General features: G+C 46.4%; 3 protein-coding genes across 3 annotated transcripts in view; all 3 read right to left on the reverse strand.

Moving 5' to 3' along the window:
- LOC132473594 (homeobox protein Dlx3b-like) overlaps positions 1-2372 on the reverse strand; it is a 3982-nt gene extending 1610 nt beyond the window's left edge. The window contains exons 1-2 of the mRNA XM_060073804.1: positions 1788-2372; positions 194-378 (exon numbers count right to left, since the gene is read on the reverse strand). Of these exons, the coding sequence (XP_059929787.1) occupies positions 194-378; positions 1788-2151 (549 nt within the window). The 5' untranslated portion in view covers positions 2152-2372. The remainder of the gene's footprint in view (positions 1-193; positions 379-1787) is intronic.
- Positions 2373-3811: 1439 nt separating this feature from the next.
- On the reverse strand, positions 3812-14904 carry LOC132473555 (26S proteasome non-ATPase regulatory subunit 11A). Its single transcript, XM_060073757.1, has 13 exons — positions 14764-14904; positions 13893-13994; positions 13051-13247; positions 11268-11325; positions 10534-10728; positions 8902-9046; positions 8300-8360; positions 7830-7892; positions 6996-7121; positions 6836-6871; positions 6678-6729; positions 5961-6103; positions 3812-4933 (listed from the first exon to the last, which is right to left on the reverse strand). The coding sequence occupies exons 1-12, from the start codon at positions 14852-14854 to the stop codon at positions 5961-5963; spliced, it is 1269 nt and encodes a 422-aa protein (XP_059929740.1). The 5' UTR covers positions 14855-14904; the 3' UTR covers positions 3812-4933.
- Positions 14905-15421: 517 nt separating this feature from the next.
- rpain (RPA interacting protein) lies at positions 15422-18601 on the reverse strand. Its single transcript, XM_060074029.1, has 7 exons — positions 18389-18601; positions 18117-18305; positions 17901-17973; positions 17665-17782; positions 17275-17338; positions 16010-16150; positions 15422-15542 (listed from the first exon to the last, which is right to left on the reverse strand). Exons 1-7 carry the CDS (start codon positions 18458-18460, stop codon positions 15513-15515), a joined length of 687 nt encoding a protein of 228 aa, XP_059930012.1. The 5' UTR covers positions 18461-18601; the 3' UTR covers positions 15422-15512.
- Positions 18602-19489: the final 888 nt, after the last annotated feature.

Below are 19489 nucleotides of genomic sequence, written 5' to 3' on the forward strand. Positions count from 1 at the left end.
TTAAGCTGCACATAAGATCATTTAATTAAACAAAATTATATTTTGTTTAATTAAATTCGGTGACAGTTTGCTGTCACCATTAAAATCTCTGTCTAAAGTCTTTCATTAGATTAACATTGCGCCGTCTTGTTGTTGGCTGGAGGCCTCCAGCCCAGTCTCGTCCAGCAGATGTGCGACAGATTGGGGGCGCTACCTGAGTCTGCGTCAGGCCCAGCTGGGCGGCCAGCTCGGCCCGCTCGGGTAGGGCCAGGTACTGTGCAGTCTGGAAGCGCCGCTGCAGGGCGGCCAGCTGGTAGCTGGAGTAGATGGTGCGGGGCTTGCGGATCTTCTTGGGCTTCCCGTTGACCATGCGAACCTCCACCTCTGGTTCCTCTTTCACTGAAAAGGAAGAGGAAGACGGACGTAAGGGGACGTTCAAATCGGGACGATCCGAGTTATGATGAACCACTTTGGATTGAATAACCCTTGTAGGAGAACGTCCAACATGTCAGACGAGTGCTCTTGATGGATGGATGGGCCCTTACAGCCGCACAGGCTGTAGTAGCTCAGTATAAATAGATGCGGCTGCCACAAGCACAGAGTTTCAAAGAAATTCCATCGCCACTCTAAACGTATAATTTTGGTGTGTGCGTGTGTGTATGTGTGTGTGTGTGTGTGTGTGTGTGTGTGTGTGTGTGTGTGTGTGTGTGTGTGTGTGTGTGTGTGTGTGTGTGTGTGTGTGTGTGTGTGTGTGTGTGTGTGTGCGTGTGTTTACCACAGACGCTGGATCTAGATGCGTGTATGTGTGTTTGTGTGTGTGTGTGTGTGTGTGTGTGTGTGTGTGTGTGTGTGTGTGTGTGTGTGCGTGTGTGTTTACCACAGACGCTGGATCTAGATGTGTGTATGTGTGTTGTGTGTGTGTGTGTGTGTGTGTGTGTGTGTGTGTGTGTGTGTGTGTGTGTGTGTGTGTGTGTGTGTGTGTGTGTGTGTGTGTGTGTGCGTGCGTGTGTGTTTTGCATGTTAATCCCGTAGGCTGCACTTCTTTCGTTTTTGTCAGGCCTAGAGCGTGTCTCCTGCCGCCTGAGCAATAAGGAATGAATAAATCATAAAACGAGAGCGCGAAACGTTGCGTGATAAAGTCCGCCGTACCGGAATGAGTCAAAGATCAGCCGTGACGTGTTGCGGCACCTGAGGTGGCCCCGGGCCAATGCCCTGGGGCCAGAACAGTCAATTCCCAACTGGAATGTCAAACTGCCGAGCTATATCAGCATGTCAACTTGTGTTTCTTCTGGAATCGAATCTAATGTGGTATATCTTATCTTCTTATGTCCACATTCAAGTCACATTAAAAATAAACAACAAAAAAAAGTTTTAGACATTACTGTCTGAAGCTTGTGTAGATGATTTGAATGTTTATGTTTAATTGTAATGTTCGGTTTTACATGGGACTGTTTCAGGTGTTTCATGTGGACCCCTGAGAGGACCTCAGTCCATTTATGGCACAGAAGTCGTCTCCATCTCGTCGTGCGTAATGCTGGATAAGGCAACAGGACACTTTATTGCAGCCGAATATTCAGGTCCAAACTGAGGATTTGGTTTGGTTTCGCTGACTCGAATCTATCCACACACCCAACAACAGGATCCCACTAAACTCCCACTTCGTTTGCATGAACTACCGTCTCACTGTCTCGCACGTTCTCTCCGATCGACAGTCCATCAAATGTGGACACAACTGTCTTTGTGCTGGCGTGCGTGCGTGCGCGTGTGTGTGTGTGTGTGTGTGTGCGTCGCAGGCTTTCCAAACTCACCGAGATCCTCCAACGGTGACTTCCCCGCCCGGCTGAATGCTCCTTGCTGGCGGTAAGGGGGCGACGGGTAGGGGGGGTACTCGGCTTTACCTGTGGAGTACGGCCCGCTCAGGTTGTAGTGGTGATGGTGGTACGAGTAGGGGTTGAGGGGCTGGCCTGCGAACGACTGCTGCTGTGCCGGGTAGAAGTCGTGCTGCTGGCCGTGGTGTTGCTGCTGCTGGAGGCTCCCGTGGCCGCTGTAGAAGCCCAGGTCCGTGGAGGAAGACTCCGGGAGAGTCGGCGACTCCTTCGTCCCTGGGAGAGAGTTACCGGCCAGGAAGGGCTTCTTATCCACTTCGAAGCAGGACGCAGATTGTCCATTCATGGTCCAAATCGAAGATCAAAAACTCGTCCCGGGACTAATAGATTAGGATTATCAGATGATGGCTCCCCCAAAGTCTCTCGATGTTTGTTTTCTTAATTGTGACGGGTTAGAAATCCGATGCAAGTAGGATCTCTTTTTTTTTCTCTCTCTCTCTCTCTCTCTAGTCCCCTGACGAAGCTGTTCACTGTGGCGGCACCCAACCCAACTGGAACTCCAAATTACAGGGCGCGCCGAGCAGTGCACGGCAGAGGACGGAATAGCGCCTTCCCATTGGCTCCCTCGGCGGGGCATTCGCTCCCTGCCTTCGCCCCGAGGGCCAGACGTCCCTGACTGTCGCCTGTCTGGCTACCCTCTCCTCCCCGCAGAAACCTCCAGTTACTCTCTCTCTCTCCCCCCCCCCCCCCCCTCCCCTCTCTCTCTCTCTCTCTCTCTCTCTGATGAGCACATACACAGGGCCGGGGAGACTGTAAACTCCACGTCTCATTACTTTTTATTCAGAGCGCAGGCTCCATATTCTCGCCAAGATACAAGATAATAAACAAACCAGTTTCTGAGTTAGTTGGTTGGTTAGTACGCTCCGTATGCCATGCTCGGCGGGTTTAAGCACTGAGCATAATGAGGTTGTGATAAGGTGTAGCCTCATCCCCATTCAAATGCAACGACAAGGCCCAAATGGCCCCCAGACCCCCACTTAAGACAAGATCTATACGACTTTTCAAATGCTAATGGCCCTGCTCCGAGTCAATATCAGGAAAGATATTATTTGTTTGTGGTTATTAGGGCATGAGCTCGGACATCCAGTTGACTCTGCGATGAATTGTGAAATTTAAATAAAAATAAAAATAGATACGCAATACATTAGTCTAATTTCGTGTTTAATCATTGATGAGGCATAATAAGATGAAAAAGATAGGTAGATTCTGACACAAATAACAGAATAACTCATAGCATTTTAAACACTGCATTTCCACAATAAAAGCTCCAATACTAGCCTCAACTCATGCCCTCATTCTTTTTAAAGGTTTACTCGACAAATATCATACATAAAAGTAACCAAAAGTAGACAGTCAAGAAAAACGTCACAAAAACATCAGCTTAATATTTTATTTTATTAGCATTTCTATTTCTTTTTGTATCATGTCGTCTGATCCTCCCCGGCCCTTGATCCCATACAGCGTCATGTACACCCCCCCTCCCCCCTCTGGTCTCTTAGTTCAGACACTAACGGGTCTCAGACGAGTCTTCCCGTTGTCAGGGCTCGTACAGGTTTCCTCGACTCGGCCGCCGCGGTTAAAGGGGACGCGTTGGTTCGGTTCCTTACGGTTGGAGAAGAAAGAGAACCAACAGTGTTGAGGCAGGAGGGCGTCCGAGTTGGTTTGGAAACAAGTGGTTGGCAACAATATATACAAATGGGGACGTTTTGGAGAGTTAGTTACAGAGCGAGGGAGGAGAGAGGGGGCAGAGAGAGGATAGGGGAGAGCGAGAGAGAGAGAGAGAGAGGTTGTTGACATTGCATTATGCCATAATCCAAAATAATAAAAAGATAAAAAGAAAACCGTGCAGCACACCGACAAATGTTCAACCTGATGCAATGTGCCTCTTTGCACATCGCGGTGTGCAGGTTCGTACCCCAGGTGTCCCGAAATCACAACTTTCTTTAAAACAAAAAAAAAGGGCAGAAGGGGTTAAAGTTCAACGCATGTGTATATTGTGCATGGCGAAGAGAAGACAGGAGGAGTGAAAGACATTTTTTTTTTTGCTCTTCTCCCAAACAGTTGTTTTTCTTTATTGGTGGTAAAGAGCGAGAGAACGAGAATGAGAGAGCGAGGGAGAGAGAGAGAGAGAGAGGGGGTGCCTCTGTGGCTAAACCAGGAGGTGGAAAAAAAAAAAACTAGAACTATAAACGTTACGAGGTCGAAGTCTTCACAGAGGAGGCTTGGCGAATGGAATGGAACTGAAGGGGGAAGCTGGAGTCGGTCGCCGCGGTTACGGCCTCCATCCCAGTGCACACTTGTTTCGCTCACACATCTTGGTGTAGACTTCTTTTCATAAAATGTATTTGCACTAAATATGGTGGGGGGGGGGGGTGGGGGGGGGGTTTTATTGGTAACTTTTTCTTACATGATTCCCTGATCACCAGCGCAGATAGAGATAGAGAGCGAGTGAGATAGAGAGCGAGTGCGAGAGTGAGAGACAGAGAGAGAGACAGAGAGAGAGAGACGGGGGGGAGAGAGAGAGAGCGAGAGAGAGTGAGAGCGCATGAGAGAGAGAGAGACAGAGAGAGAGAGAGCGAGAGAGAGCGAGAGAGCATGAGAGAGAGAGAGACAGAGAGAGAGAGAGTGCGAGAGACAGAAAGAGAGAGAGGGAGAAAGGTAAGGGGGAAGGAGAGGCTACCACAGTGTGGATTGGCAACCTGTGGTCGGTAGAGAGATGAGCGCAGTGCCAGGATTGGTCCATGGGGGGAGCCCTGTGCAGCAGCGCTAACCAGTCAGACGTGAAGAAGAGGGGAGGATGGAAACAAGTTTTGAGGGGGTGGGGGTGGGGGGTGATCACATTGGTTGTTTCCTTTTGGTCGATGAGCCCCCCCCCCCCCCCCCCCACACACACACACACATCTGATTTCACTGGCCGCTGGGTTGGTTACAGAGTCTGATTGGCCGTGTTTAGTTTTGCATCCTCCGCTCGTTGCTGGCCCAGGGTTGGTTGCGAGGTCGCGGCGGCTGGCTCCGACCGGCCGCCGTCCCTCTGGACCCCGGAGACAGTGGGCGGGCCCTCCCCCTCCCTGGAAGGACAGACGGAACACACATCAGGACCGACCGGGGTCAGGACAGGTCACGTCGGTCGGTCCCGTTCACATCATCGACTGGACTGGGCCGGACCCCAAAAGGGAAGATTCCAACGAGCGTGCAGTGCCCGTGATATTCCTCTGGGGGCGTTCTGCCCGATGTGGGACACCGAAGCCGGTCGGGGATCTTCATCCGCGTTTATATCAAGTTTTTATTTTTAGGATCTCAGAAACGTTTACCGTTACTTCACACCCTTGTGTCTCGAAATAGAGCAGCATTGTTTTTTTTTCTATTTATTTATGAAGTTGTATATCAGTTACCATCACAACTATAAGTTAAGAGTATTTCCCAGACATAACGGCTGTAGTGTTTTTCATTTGAGGGATTGGACAAGGAAAGGACCGCAATGTTTAGCAGGAGATGCGGTAGGACATAATAAAAGATAATCTCATCAGATCATTGAGAGTCGATTTGTCCATCAGATTAGTTCTGTTGACACATTGCACGATGTTTCACACAGTTCCCAGAGATTTCCTTGATATTTGGGAGAAAACATGATGAATATCGATATCATTGATCTAATAGTGTATGAAATATTGACTTTAGAAGAAGCCTAAACTGTAAGAAATCTGTCCATTTAAAAAAAAGGCGTTTGGTTTTGCAATCAAACTACAATCTCTCATGTTCTAAATGTACTCTAGGTGCCAATGTGTCATACACCTTTGGCCTGTCAAGCCCTTTGAGACCGAAATGGTGATCAAGTCCTATAAAAATAAAATTGAATGTTAACATAAAGACAGAATTGTGTGAAAAGGCACCAACATGTATTTGTTATTCTTGGGAAGGGGCACACCCAGTGCCCATACCTCAGAGACGCCCTAGAGAGCCACCGAGAACCGTCTGGCTCTTCCCTCAAGTTTGAACACGCTTTACATACTCCCAAACAAAGGGGCCCCCACACCCCCCCCCCGGGGGTGTCGGACGACTCCTCCGTACGCACCGACACTCCGGCACGGCACCCACCTATGTCAGCGTCTTGGCCTTGTTGTACAGGGAGTCCACCACTTTGCTCATGTTCTGCACGGTCTCCAGCGCCGCCTCGTACGTCTTGTCCACCAGCGGCTCGCTGAAGATGATCAACACCCCCGCGCCCTGGTCCAGGATCCCTGGAGGGCACACGGCACCACATCCTGTTCACCCCCCGGTGCGCTTCCCGTCGCGCTCAGACAGTCTGTCGCGCCCCATCTGCCGATGCGTCGGGTCCTTAACACTCAATCTCATCGACTTCGCGGTCGTAAAAACGCTATATGCAGTAGCCGGAGAGACCCAACGCAGAGCTGTAATTAACTCGCAGTTTCTAATTAGCGGGAAGCATGTGATTATCTCGACATCGAGATCGTTCGAATGCACTGCGGGAGATTTTGATCTGAAGGGTTTTTTAATGCAGAGGGTGGAGAGATACTTTGAGGAAAGTGAAGTACAAGACAGTTTTTATACGCTGAACAAGTGTTGGTCAATGCTAGGGCTGCCCACGATTAATTTGACTCTTAGTCATCATTCGCGCCGATAGTGAATGAATCCTCGCTCTTTCAATGAAGATATTTATAGATATTTTTCAGGGCTCAAATTTGATTTAACCTGAATAATTATTGCAGAAGCAAGAAATTGCGATACTTAATCGATGCCTGGCCGGCCCTTCTTCATTCAGTACAGATGGCTGATTTGACCTCATATGCCTACCGTGGAACTTCTCATCCAAGATCATCTGTGACAGCTTCCTCTCTACGTCTCCCTGTCGAACAAACAAACGCAAAACCCCTTCATACTTTGTCTCTCAACATTTGCAACTCGTGATACAAAACATCCAAAACATTAAGACTCAAATTCAAAAATCTCACCTTGCCGAGTTTGATTAATGTGGAAATGTGTGCTATCTGGGGAGAGAAAGAGAACAGGAAAACCATGAACACAGGCACAACAACGACCACGACTTGCCACCACATTCTCAAGCAGCAACGTCCGTTATCGGATCAGTTGAGGGGGCGGGGGGGGTCCTACCTGGACCCTCGAGAAGGGCTCGATGACCCTGATGAGGTTCTGCTCAAGCAGGGTGTCGTACAGGGTGTCCAGGTGGGTGCTGATGATGGGGTCGTCCCTCAGCTCCCGCTTGTACTCTGTCAGCGCCTGAGGTGGGGGGGGGGGGGCATTTAGGTCACGACACAGTAAGGTCACGTTCACGCTACGACAGAACACATGAGCACATGCATCAAGACACATTACATTGGAGAAGGATAGATACTAAGTTTTGCTTTTTTATTACAATCAGACATCTTTGAACTTACCAATATATTCGTTAAAAATGTTCCGGGGGTAGTGATACCTGACTTAATTGACCAAAAACCTACTTAAACTTAAAACCTATCTCTTCAGGACCACCTACAACATTTGACAAATCATCCTCCGCCATCTTCCACTCTCTCCCGCTCTCTTAATGTGTTGCCTATTATTGTGGTGTTGTTTATATTTTTCACTTTTGTTTGATCGTCTGTACTGTCTGTATGTATTCCTTTCTTATTTGTAAAGCGTCTTTGAGTACTTGGAAAAGCCTTATAAAAAACGGATCAATGATTATTATTATTAATTAATGTGAAACATTAATAAATAAACCACCATTTACACAGCAATTTTCTGCTCCCTGCGTCAACTTGTGAAACGTCTAGGATGAATGAGTTGTATTCACGGATCACATTACAGACAGAACGCGGTTGGTCGCGATGATCACTATCGGCCTAGCCGCGGGCTCACTATGAAGGGCATCCGTGTCAGTGTGCTCACTCCTACAGTGGAGGATTCAAACCGTAGCAGCCTGGGCACTGTAGAGGAACAGCGTACCTTTTCAAAGTCTGCCAGGGATCTGTTCTTGCTGGCCTGTGCGACACATTTGAGTGACTCTGTCTGAGGGAACGGGAGAAAGACAGAAGTATTCACAAACATTATTGAATGATTATAATTAATATGTAATATTTTGCATGTTTGGAGCATTCACAGCAGCGTTTTTCAGTATTCCTAATGTCGCCATTCGCATTTTGTGTGGTAATCCATTTATAAACACCAGTTTTAAGGTAACGTGGCGTACATTTATTGAACCGTTGTAGTTAAAGGGTTTCACTCCGAATTAATCTACAGCCGGAACACTATATGAGGGGTGCACGGTTCCATCTGTGATATGAAGACACACACACACACACACACACACACACACACACACACACACACACACACACACACACACACACACACACACACACACACACACACACACACACACACACACACACACACACACACACACACACTCTTACCTGTCTGCCAGCATGCCGGAGTGCCAGTTTTCCTCCAATCAGAGAGTGAACCTCGTCTGGCCTGCAGGGGAGGGAGAGACACCCCAGACAGACCCATCAGCTCTCTGCCACGAGTCAGGGTCTGAAGTGGCTCTGGAGACAGACCAGGTCATGTCCCATCCACGGCTCCTGGCTAGGTGTCCCTGAGCCAGACGCCTGACTTTAACTGTCCCTGACCTTTAGGGGGAATTATTATCGGGCCCGATCCGCTCAAAGCCTTTGAACCAAACCTGACCTCCACCTGCACCATCTCACGCAGGTGGAGAGGCAGAGCCAGAGCTCTACGCCTGTGGGTCAACAAGCCATCCTCAGCACGTTGAACACACTTATTAAACAGGCTGTTGAACATACACCGTGACATCTCGGCGTGAGCGATTCTCATGCGCCGTAGGTATACATAATTATCTTATTCGGGTCGCTGCGTACGGCTGATAAAATGCCATGAAACTGCATCGCAGCGACGTCACTCATCTGGTTGACATTGATACTGGAACCGCTTGTGAGTGCGGGGTTGTTTTAGTGTCTGCAGGTGCATTTGGCGGCAGAAGGGGGCAGCCGCTTACAGGTTGAGCATGATCTTGCACAGCAGCATGTACTTGAGCGACGTGATGGCCCGGGAGCTGTCGATGGAGTCGTAGCCCTCGAAGGCCTCGTAGAAGTAGGAGTAGGCCGTCTTCCAGTCCTTCTCCTCCGCCGCATGGATGATCCCTGAGGGAGGGGGGGAGACACACATTACTGAGGGTCCTCAGGTTCCCAGTGCCTACATGTACAACCTGTACAACGCGGAGGTAGTCTTTTACGTTTATGTCAGAATAGAAAGAGTTGAAATGGTATCGATTTAAAACAATGGAGCAGCATTCTTTGAATAGAAACAGCGAGGGAAGGAAGGAAGGAAGGAAAAATTCCCAAATCAATAGAGCGAAGAAGTTTAACGATAACTTGACAGGGAGTAAACAGACTAGCCATACACTGGCGGCAGTGACACTAAAAGGGTGAGTGAGTTTATGGCTGGGTACTTGTTCCAGACAATCCTGTCATTCTAGTCCAACACAGCAAGTCTGCCTTCCGCCAGATCAAAAACAACAGTCAACATCACTCATCACCAACCCCTCTGGATTAATTCCAACTGTCAGGGGTTCCACGCAAAGCCCCCCCCCCCCCCCCCCACACTCCTGCACCTTCACGTCAAGTGCTGCATCTCCTTCAAAAACCTGCTTCTCCTCTCCTAAAACTCCCTCCATGCCAACGTATCCCAGTACCCATCAGGACCGCCATACCCCGTCCCGGAGCCTGCGATGGCAATATCTAACCACACATCTTTCTTGCAATTTGACCCGACCGGCCGTACCAGTGATATCGGTGGAGGATCAGTGGTAATGAGACGCAGGTTTTGAGGAGAGGAGGTGGCAGCAGGTTGTGTGAATCTACCTTTCATTGTTTTAATAGTACGAGGGTCGTTCAATATTGGTCAGCGTTGCGTTTGATAAACAGGACATGTAACCCAAATGAGCACAAAGCGCACCTCTGCCCTCTCTCAACACACTTCCAATAGACTCTTTTCAAAGAGGCACCATCGTTAGAAAGACACAGCGGTCGCCGAGTACAGATCTTTTGCAGTCCCGCCTCCCGCAGGCAATTCAATTGTGTATTTGCTAAAATGACAAAAAATAATGATATGACAATTTGATCATAGAAACCATCGCCCAACTGAAATAGAATTAGCATTAGGGCATTTAGCACACGCTTTTATCCAAAGCGACTTACATCGGTTAAGACACAAATTGACACACCGACGGCAGAGTCAACCATGCAAGGCGACAGCCAGCTCGCCAGGAGCAGTTTAGGGTTAAGTGTCTTGCTCAGGGACACATCAACACTCTGGGGATCTCAGCTGGGGATCGAACTAGCAACCTTTCGGTTACAAGACAACTGCTCTCCCTCCCGAGCTAAGCCGACCCCGCCACAGCAACCTTTCGGTTACAAGACAACTGCTCTACCTCCTGAGCTAAGCCGACCCCGCCACAGTAACCTTTCGGTTACAAGACAACTGCTCTACCTCCTGAGCTAAGCCGACCCCGCCACAGATTGGACTTTGAACGACAAAGTCCAATCTGTAAACGAGGGGGCAATGCGTCGAACCAAAGTAAAACAAGTCATTTCAAAGCACGAGGGAGCATCGTCCGGGTTCCCCTCACCAGACTGCATGTCGAGCGCGGCCTGCAGCTTGGGCTGGCAGTAGATGCCGTTGGCCGTGGTGCGTGCGGAGGTGAGGGCGGCGCGGGCCTTGGGCAGGTTGCTCAGGGCGTGGTAGGTCTTGCTCTCCAGCAGCTGCACCTCCACCAGCAGCGCCTTGTCGTCCATCTTCTTCAGCTCCTGGAGCAACTGGGTGCCTGGGGGTGGTGGAAGGAACGTACGTTCAGAAGGGCATAACGTGTGCATCTGGCGTACGTTTGTACAACTTTGCCGTACAACTTGGGATGCATAGGTACATGTACTGGCCACATTATCCACAAAGAAAGACTTGTCTAAAAAGTATAATGACTCCCATTACGCCTTAACTACCTCAGAGTCCCCATACTTTTTCAAAAGAGACAGATGAACAGCATTCACTTCTAAAATATAACCCCCCCTAAAAAAACAACATTCCTGCCAAAAACTCCAAAAACACATTTCCTTAATGTGGCCCTTTTATTTTTATCAGACACAGACGAACAATGACCACACTACTGTTTGCCAGTCTTGTATGATCATATGTATATTCTACAAAACACTTATTTGATGAAAGGATGGACAATTATTTTCCACTGCTTACGATTTGTCGTAATGTGGTATTGATCCTAGGCTACCTGCGATGTTATTATCGAGAGATGTGCAACGGGAAGAAACGGAATGTGTATGGACGTCGGCGTGCTGGACAGCAGACCCTCACCTAGCTGCAGAGCCTCCGGGTAACGCTTTGTGTCGAAATACAGGGAGATGAGTCGAGTCTGAGGAGGACACGGGACGGTCAGTCGTCTCACAGCTTGCAGGGGGAGAGCGGTTCAAACTAAAGTTGTGCCAGAACCTGAATTAAACGTAATGGTTCACGTTTCCTGTAGCTATTTAAATAACAAGAAAACAGATGCTAATACCATTAAATAAATGTCATTTAAATAAAATTGTGCATCGCAAATATAAATGCAACCATAAGTAAACTTGCAGACAATCATTAATTCACCAGTGAAACCAAATTTACAATATTATAGAATTAACAATATAATTGGTGAAATGTATCTGTCCCTTAAGTAGGCCTCAAAGTTGGACCTCCAATAAAATATTTACAGATCAATCCAGTACCACAGACTCCCCTAGTGGAAGTAGGGCTTTTCCAGCTGTTTAGAGTTCCGAGGACAGACTAACGTCATCCCGGTGAACCGACCGGGATGACGATGAGGCTCTGCTTCCTCTAAGGCGCTCATCCATACTCTGGACCACACTGAGTGCCAGGCCAGTCTAGTCTAGTCCATCTCCTACCTCTCAGCCCTGTCCATTATATGGTGGTAATATACAGCGGACCGACAACAGAGGTTGGAGTTGTGGGCTCCAATAGTATTCTGTAGGTAAGTATTCTCTGTAGCCTTCTTTGAAAGGGAATACAGTGTGGTTCAAAGTTTCGTTTTCATATTCGTCGTCCTGTGTTTTGACTGAGAAACCTTCAACGCTCTCTGCTTATGCCTTTGCTACACCACTGCTGTTCAGCGCGGTTAGGCCAGGCTCCTTTGAAAAGTGAGCTTCCTTCAGCTGATCCCTCTCTGTTGGCATTCGCTGAAAAAACAGCCCAAGTTACGACCTTCCTCGAATGGTTTCAAAGCGGTTATTTATATGGAGCTGTTCAGGGTCATCCTTCGGCTACGATTTCAAAATCGAAACAACCAAGAAAAAAGCTCTTCTTAGAAGAACGAAGTGTGTGTGCGAGAAAGTAGCTGACAGGAAAGGTGACTGGGCCAACCAATCAGAGAAAGGATGGGTCAGGAATTGGTCTCAAATGAAATAGTCAAACACAGACGGACTGAGAGTCTCACAGAGCATTTCACCCACGAGCATGCAGACAGAAGACAGACTGGCATTTCTAAACCATCACACACGATGTTAAGCCCTGACATTTGACACCTTTTAATTAAATTACAACGTAATCACAGCAAAAGGTTTCGTTTGGAGCAAGGAGCCATGTCTCATGAGCCAGCATGTTTCTGATGCAGCAAGTACGAAGGGACCAGAACCAGTGGACTGTCGTCGCCTCACACAATGTCCTCCCCTTTCCTGTCTCCTTAACCACTTCTCCTCCCACATAGACCTCCCCATTGTCTAGTCAGTCTAGAGTCTAGACTGACCTCTTATGTCTTGTTGTATTCTCAGATGGTGAGATTCGCCTCCACCGACAAAAGGCTTTTTATAATTCCACCATACTGTGAAGGACACAGTATTGAAGCCTAAATACATTTCACAATTAGACAGTCGCTTGATTCATAAATAATAAATTTATAACGCACTTCACATCAACTTAATGACCTCAAAATGGTAGATAAATAAATAAATAAAAACTAAGCATTTGAATACTGAATTGAGAACGGAATACCCGCCTAACGAACGGATAACGGACTATCCGAGCCCGGCAGTAATTGCGGCCTGCTAATCGGTATTCAGTTTAGGACGCACCACAGGCCGCCGCTCACCTCCAAGGCCTGCCTCAGGAACTTCCTCTTCTCCGTCTTGGCCCACTCGATGCACTCGAGACAGAGCTCCACCTCCTGGCCGGTGGCCGCCTCCATGTCCAGGAAGAGGTCCAGCAGGCTGCGCACCAGCCGCGCAGCCTTGGCCTTGGAGATGGAGTTGAGGAAGGGCCGCACATACTTCAGAAGACCCCCGAGCTCTGGGGGGGACGCACCGTGGGGGAGAGGGGGAACGGGGGGTCGGGTTTAGTCAAATGCAGGAAAAACAAACAAAACAGAGCCGGTAAATCTTCACATAAGGCCAATGTTATATCCTCCGTAAAACATCCGCTGCACGTGATTAAGAACGCCTACAAGAACAAGAAATAAAATAAAAAACAGACATGCATATGCCTTCAGAATGAACAGCTTTAATAATCAGCTGCATTACTGTTTAAACAAACTAAAGAAAGTAAGCCATTACGAGGTGTGACCCAAGTATGACTTTGGTCAAACTTGTGTAACTATACTGCACCTCGGAGAAAATGACATGAACTATAAGGATGATACACATGCAGCTGATTGCAGTGCTAAACTTATTTCCGCCATGTTTCACAGTAGTATAATAACAGCACGTCCAATAAACACAGTTAAGTGGCGGTCCAATCATGCAGCTCAGCTGTCATATCTTTCCATCCATCTTTAGTGCCTGAACATGATGCGTCACCGATACCTAAGATGACATCATAGATCGGTCATGACCTGGAAGACCGCGGAGTAACTTCCAAAACCGGACCGAGCGCACAGTTAAACGTTTGTGTGCAAAAACCGAAGCGAAGCTTGCAATATTGTGTTGCCATGGATACCTGCAGCCTGTCCGGTCTTGGCGAGCAGCGCGCCGAGCTCCAGGATGCTCTGCTCCTTCACACGCACCGCCTCCTCATCGCTCTCCTGCACGTCGCGCTTTACTACAACACAGACACGCACGCACACGCACACACACACACACACACACACACACACACACACACAACCAGTTACTCAAGTTTCAAAGGAGCATTGTTATTTCCACATTGTATTCAACATATAGGCTTCTGATAAAAGTAAATACTTGAAAGTACTCTTAATACTTTAACTGCTTCCATTTTTTTTAAATCACAAACAGCATTCTAATGCTCACATTCACTTTCTCTATTCATGTGAACAAATATCTAAATTACTATTTAGCGATTTTTTTTCAAGGCATTGCTCAATTGCGAATAAAAACACATTTCCAGTTGTCAAACAGAGGATCCAACTGTGCACAACTATCTCCCCGCTGTGGCTCTGACAATACACACACCAACACACCGCTGACAGGAGTTATTCCTAAGTAGTTGTACAGAAACTGTCATTCACACTCCATACATAGATACACATTTGTCTGTCCGGCGCTGGGTCGCTGCTAGAGATTCTGCCTTTTAAACCAACGCACACTACACAAACTGTCACCCAAGTTCACAATGAAAGAGCCATTTGGCCAACGTTAGCCTAGCGGGCTAGCCGGTATGAAGCTAACCTGCTGCTGCTGACTCACTGTGGGAGAACGGGGCTGTGGACCAGTCTCTGCGCCGTGCTAACCGGCTAACTCTCCGCTAATAGCCACTCGAGCTAGCCTCACTGAACACACAATGAAAACACATCAGCGGACCCCCCGTCTGGATCTATTTGAGCGGACCCGGTGATGACCCCGCTTACCGATAGAATGCAAGATGTCAATAGAGGCATTCCGGTCCGTTCCGAGCAGAGACTGTGCTCTCTGAAACTCAGCCACTGCCACGGCTGCCATCTTTACTATTCTGGCTGCAGCTCTGCCCCCCCCGTTTTCCGGTTAGGTCCTGATGCATGAATGTTGCCACCTCTTGTTCTCTCAGTGTAAAGGTATGGTAGCTCCTTCTGAAGCAATCAAACATCACGTCCAGAAATGCAGAATGCACTATTTAAAAATATATATAATTCCATGTTTCCTGCTACTTTCATTCGCAATATTATTTTCCATACGTATTCATTCAGTTAACTAAACTTTATCTGATACCTTCTCAATACTTTCGAACTTCACATTGGGATGCAGTGGATAGATGCATTTCAACATTTTCTGAATTACTTCTCGTCGCCAAAGATGTTGTAAACAAAGCCAAACAAAAGAAAAATCCATTACAGAAAAAATATAAACTATAACTATACTATAACATTACATACACCTAAAGTTTGTGTAACATTTGTTGTTTTTAAAGCTTATGAATAGTTCACCCCTTCAGTTTAACGCACGCTACAAGTGGGTTACAGGTGTCCCTTAAGCTCTGACTCCGGTGTTTGCCCCCTTATAAAAATAAATAAATATAAACTGAAAAACGTCATATAAAAATATTTCTTTAATATTATTTGCACAAAAGAGGGTCACGGATAAAACATACACTAAAATACATCTGACGAGTCAGCAGGGTCTTTCACAGGACAATGGACAAGAAGTCACAAGCCTGCAACACAAAAACAAAAAATATATATTAACAGAGGTACCCTTGACCGGATTGACATTTGGATCAGATTAATAGATACGTGTGTGACTAATATATGCATTCTTACTCCATACTAACCATGAAATGTGCATGCATGGCTATTAATGTTTTTTTGAGTGTGACAAATATAATTGTATTCTTATTTTTTTATTATCACTGCTCCATAGCCGACCTTGATCAGAAAACCGATTTCCACAAAAAGTATAATAGGAAAAACATAAAAACTATTTTGGTTGATATTTGCAGTTAAACCCCCAAAATAAGTTCTGTTGTTTTAAGGGATTGATACGCACACAGTGCGAATGTAGCCTATGTATGTAGCTGTAAGGACTACAGTCTATTTGAGACACGACAATTCTAAACGTTATCATCATTTCAATCTTAAGTATATTCAGCACATGCAGAAGTCTGGATAACTACAGTGTTACCTGGCAGCTCAGCACGAGGTTTGTGGAGGTGTCTGTGTCTGCAGCCATGGAGAACACAGGGTGATGGACGCAGCCCTCCATGTGCTGAGAGAACCTCAGCTCCAGGAGGTTCTGCACCACCTCAGGAGTGACGTTGCAGTGCTGAAAGATATTATATATATTGACATAAATAAATCACCGAGATCGGCCTGGTTGACAGGCTTGTTATTGTTGCCTACACAATATAAAAAGGGCAATTTCCGATTAAATGAACTAGTGGCCCCTTGTCCAATTAGTTGGCTTGTAGAAATGTAACTAGCCAAAAGTTTAAGGGGATTTTAGAAATAGAATGAAACGCCCTTGTCCTGAAACTTTTTCAATGGCGGGGGGATTTTTAGCCCCCCAGTCTAGAGTCACCTTTATACTTTTGGCCTGGATGTCAACAACTGCACTTTGCAGAAGTGAATGAAAAGCCATGCGCATGCATTAAAGATCTCCTATTATACTACTTTTCTGGTCTTAATTTCTTATTCATGACTCCTATAGAGCAACCTGACACGAATCACAGCACAAACAACTATGTCGATTTTCGGGAAACTCTTCCTCTCATCTGAGCGCTTTCTCTGTCAACACTCGGCTTCGTCCTTCTCCGCCCCCTCGCCCCCCCTCCTGCCAACGCCACTCCGTTGTGATTGGTTACCTTTCGGAAGAGCATGTCGCAGCATTACCATACATGGAAAATCCGGATTGTTCTACGTAGATAAATCCCGGACATTTGAACCAAGTGAATCTCGCCCGGCGTCCCTAGTGTTTAGCGCTCTGCACAGCCACCCCAGACGGTCAGCAGGGAACACGTCTAATGCATGTACGTCATTATTTGACACTTTAGTATGGTTAAACATGACTATAAATCATAATCACAACGTTTATAGGCCATTAAATTCGAAAAAGCATAATAGGTGCTCTTTAAAGATAATTCTCAAATATACAAATGTTATTGTGATCTATGATAGTAGCACCAATGTTGATTTCATGTGAATCAATGACACATCCACACTCACACTTTCATTGGCTACTTAGTTTTATATTATAGCCTGCCATAAAACCTGATTGATTTGTTTGGCACGAATGTTTGGGGTTTGCAGTCGGACGTCAGAGATGGTCCACCTCAAGTACGGTATGGACAAGGCTTTTAAACTGGTTGTGGAAATTCAAAATCAGCACGGCTGGCAATGCGAAAATGTGCCAATGGAAAACACCATTAGAGAACCAAAAGAGATACATACCTTTGTGTTGATATACATTCCACAGGGGCAGGAGACAAAATGGCTGTTGATGGTCAAGTGGTTCCTTGAACACAGAGATCAAACGGGAAATAGATTTATGTGTTGCCATCAAAACAACAAAGCTACAATGAGCATCTTATTCACCCACGTTTTTTTTTTCTGTTTCAACGTTTCAGGATTAAATCCAATGTATTGATTTAACCCTGAGACGGACAGACAGACAGATTTAGATCATTTAAAAAAGTGGAATGAACAAAAAATGCTTACTGCAGCATAATGTAAATATTCCAAAACTCTATTTTTACGATTAAAAGTTTTCGTTCATCATAGACAAACATAACAATACATTTCATACAGAAAACAATCCATAGATTATTTCAAAAGGCATACCCATGGCATATTGGGCAAATAATATGGATGGCATCCTCTTCCCTTCCTTCTACGATGGACGAGATGTACTGCTCCTCAAACTGCTGGTTCCTCTCGTATTCCTCAATGATGGAAAGCTCTGACAAACAATAAAACCAAAAAAAATCTGATCTTGAGCCATTCCCAGAAGAAACATCTAATTTAATAACATCAAATTTCATAACAGTAAGAGTTGCTGTGAGACTCGAGTTTTGTACCTTGCGAGATGAGCTCCTTTTGGATCTCCTCTAGCATCGCCAGTTCATCATATTCCTTCATGGCACCAAACATCTGTTAAATAAAAAAGAAAGCATACACTCAAACTGTCAATGTTGACCTATCGATCAAATATCCATATACATCCCAGAAAATCGCAGACAGCAATGTTACTGCGCTCAACACCATAATCAATTTCGCGGACACAACGAGCTTACCTGTCCAAGGCCGTTTGCCCCCCATAGCGAGGGCAGAGAGCGGTCCTCTGACTGCAGGGCGGTCCACTCTTCCTCCATCACCTCCTGGACCACGGAGCCCTTTGCACCGGGAGGCTGAGGGCCTTCCTCCATCTGACGGTATCGATCCAACAGCCGGGATCGACTGTTCCTCAGTCGATCCACACATCGCTATTGATTAAGCAAAGAAACAACCGTGAACATTATTTGTTGTGTCCACAACATGCTACCGAGCTAGTTGCACAACTTTTCACCTTCCTATAGGTTTCCTTCCACGGCGGCGTGGTTCCCTTATAAAGAGAGCGATGTCTGTTCACGGCATCCATCTTAAGAGCTTGTTTAGGATTAGTTAATTATATCTGAATACAAGGCGAACCGCCTGAAACACCAATCTTGAAAGAGCTTGAGAAGTGCATAGGCTCAAGTAGAGCATTTCAGCTTTTAACCTGGTGCCCCGGAAGTCGCGCTGCTGGTGTAAAAGCGTAATGCATCTTGGGTTCTGTAGTTTAGTGAAGCAGAGAAGCATCATCGATAAGTAAAAATATAAACGTTAACCATCATTAATTATTTTACTATTGAAAACAAATATATGTCATTATTAATTCTCACCGAATATCAGCTGATTAGGCGTTTCGTCCCAATTTATGCATTTTAAATAACTGTTCAAGTGTTCAAATATTCAAGTGTATTCAAGTTTTCAAATCCACCCATTTCGATCATGCAATACTTTTTTGCAGACAGGCTTATTGCTCATATGCCAATTCTACATGTATTGACATTTAAGCCAGAATATTGTAGTCTTTGTTTCCTATGTATCTGAGTTGCCTTTCCTTATCGTTTGCCACATTGCCATCTATTCTAACCTATATAATGTTATATCATAACTTAAACATGTTCAGTTACACAAAATAGGCATATAACCTCAAACATCAAAGCCTAAAAGTGCCGACATTCATGATTTGAATTCTGATCGCATGGATTTGAGAATGAATCCAGCACAAAGCCTTGATATCTGGCACCCCCTGTGTGTAAAAACACATACATGGCCATCAAACCATATGTAAACGTTAATTGAATAAACACAACAATGGGTGCTCACTGCAGGCCTATTCCACAGAACTGGGGCGCACCTTCTTGGCCTGCTATGGTGCCATTGTTTAGGGGGGCAAGCGCGTGTATTACGTAGTGTGTCCCTATAGCAGCATCTCCCACACAGCACATCTGGGCCTCTGAAACATCCAGCAGCGAGTCAGCCTGCAGCCTACAACCATTGGCCGCCACCCTGCGGTGACCAATGGGCGCTCGAGCGCAGACGGTTGCGACAGCGACGGACGAGCGCAGCATCCGACGCTCAA

The sequence above is a fragment of the Gadus macrocephalus genome, chromosome 2, assembly GCF_031168955.1.
Source record: "Gadus macrocephalus chromosome 2, ASM3116895v1".
NCBI classification, from domain to species: domain Eukaryota; kingdom Metazoa; phylum Chordata; class Actinopteri; order Gadiformes; family Gadidae; genus Gadus; species Gadus macrocephalus.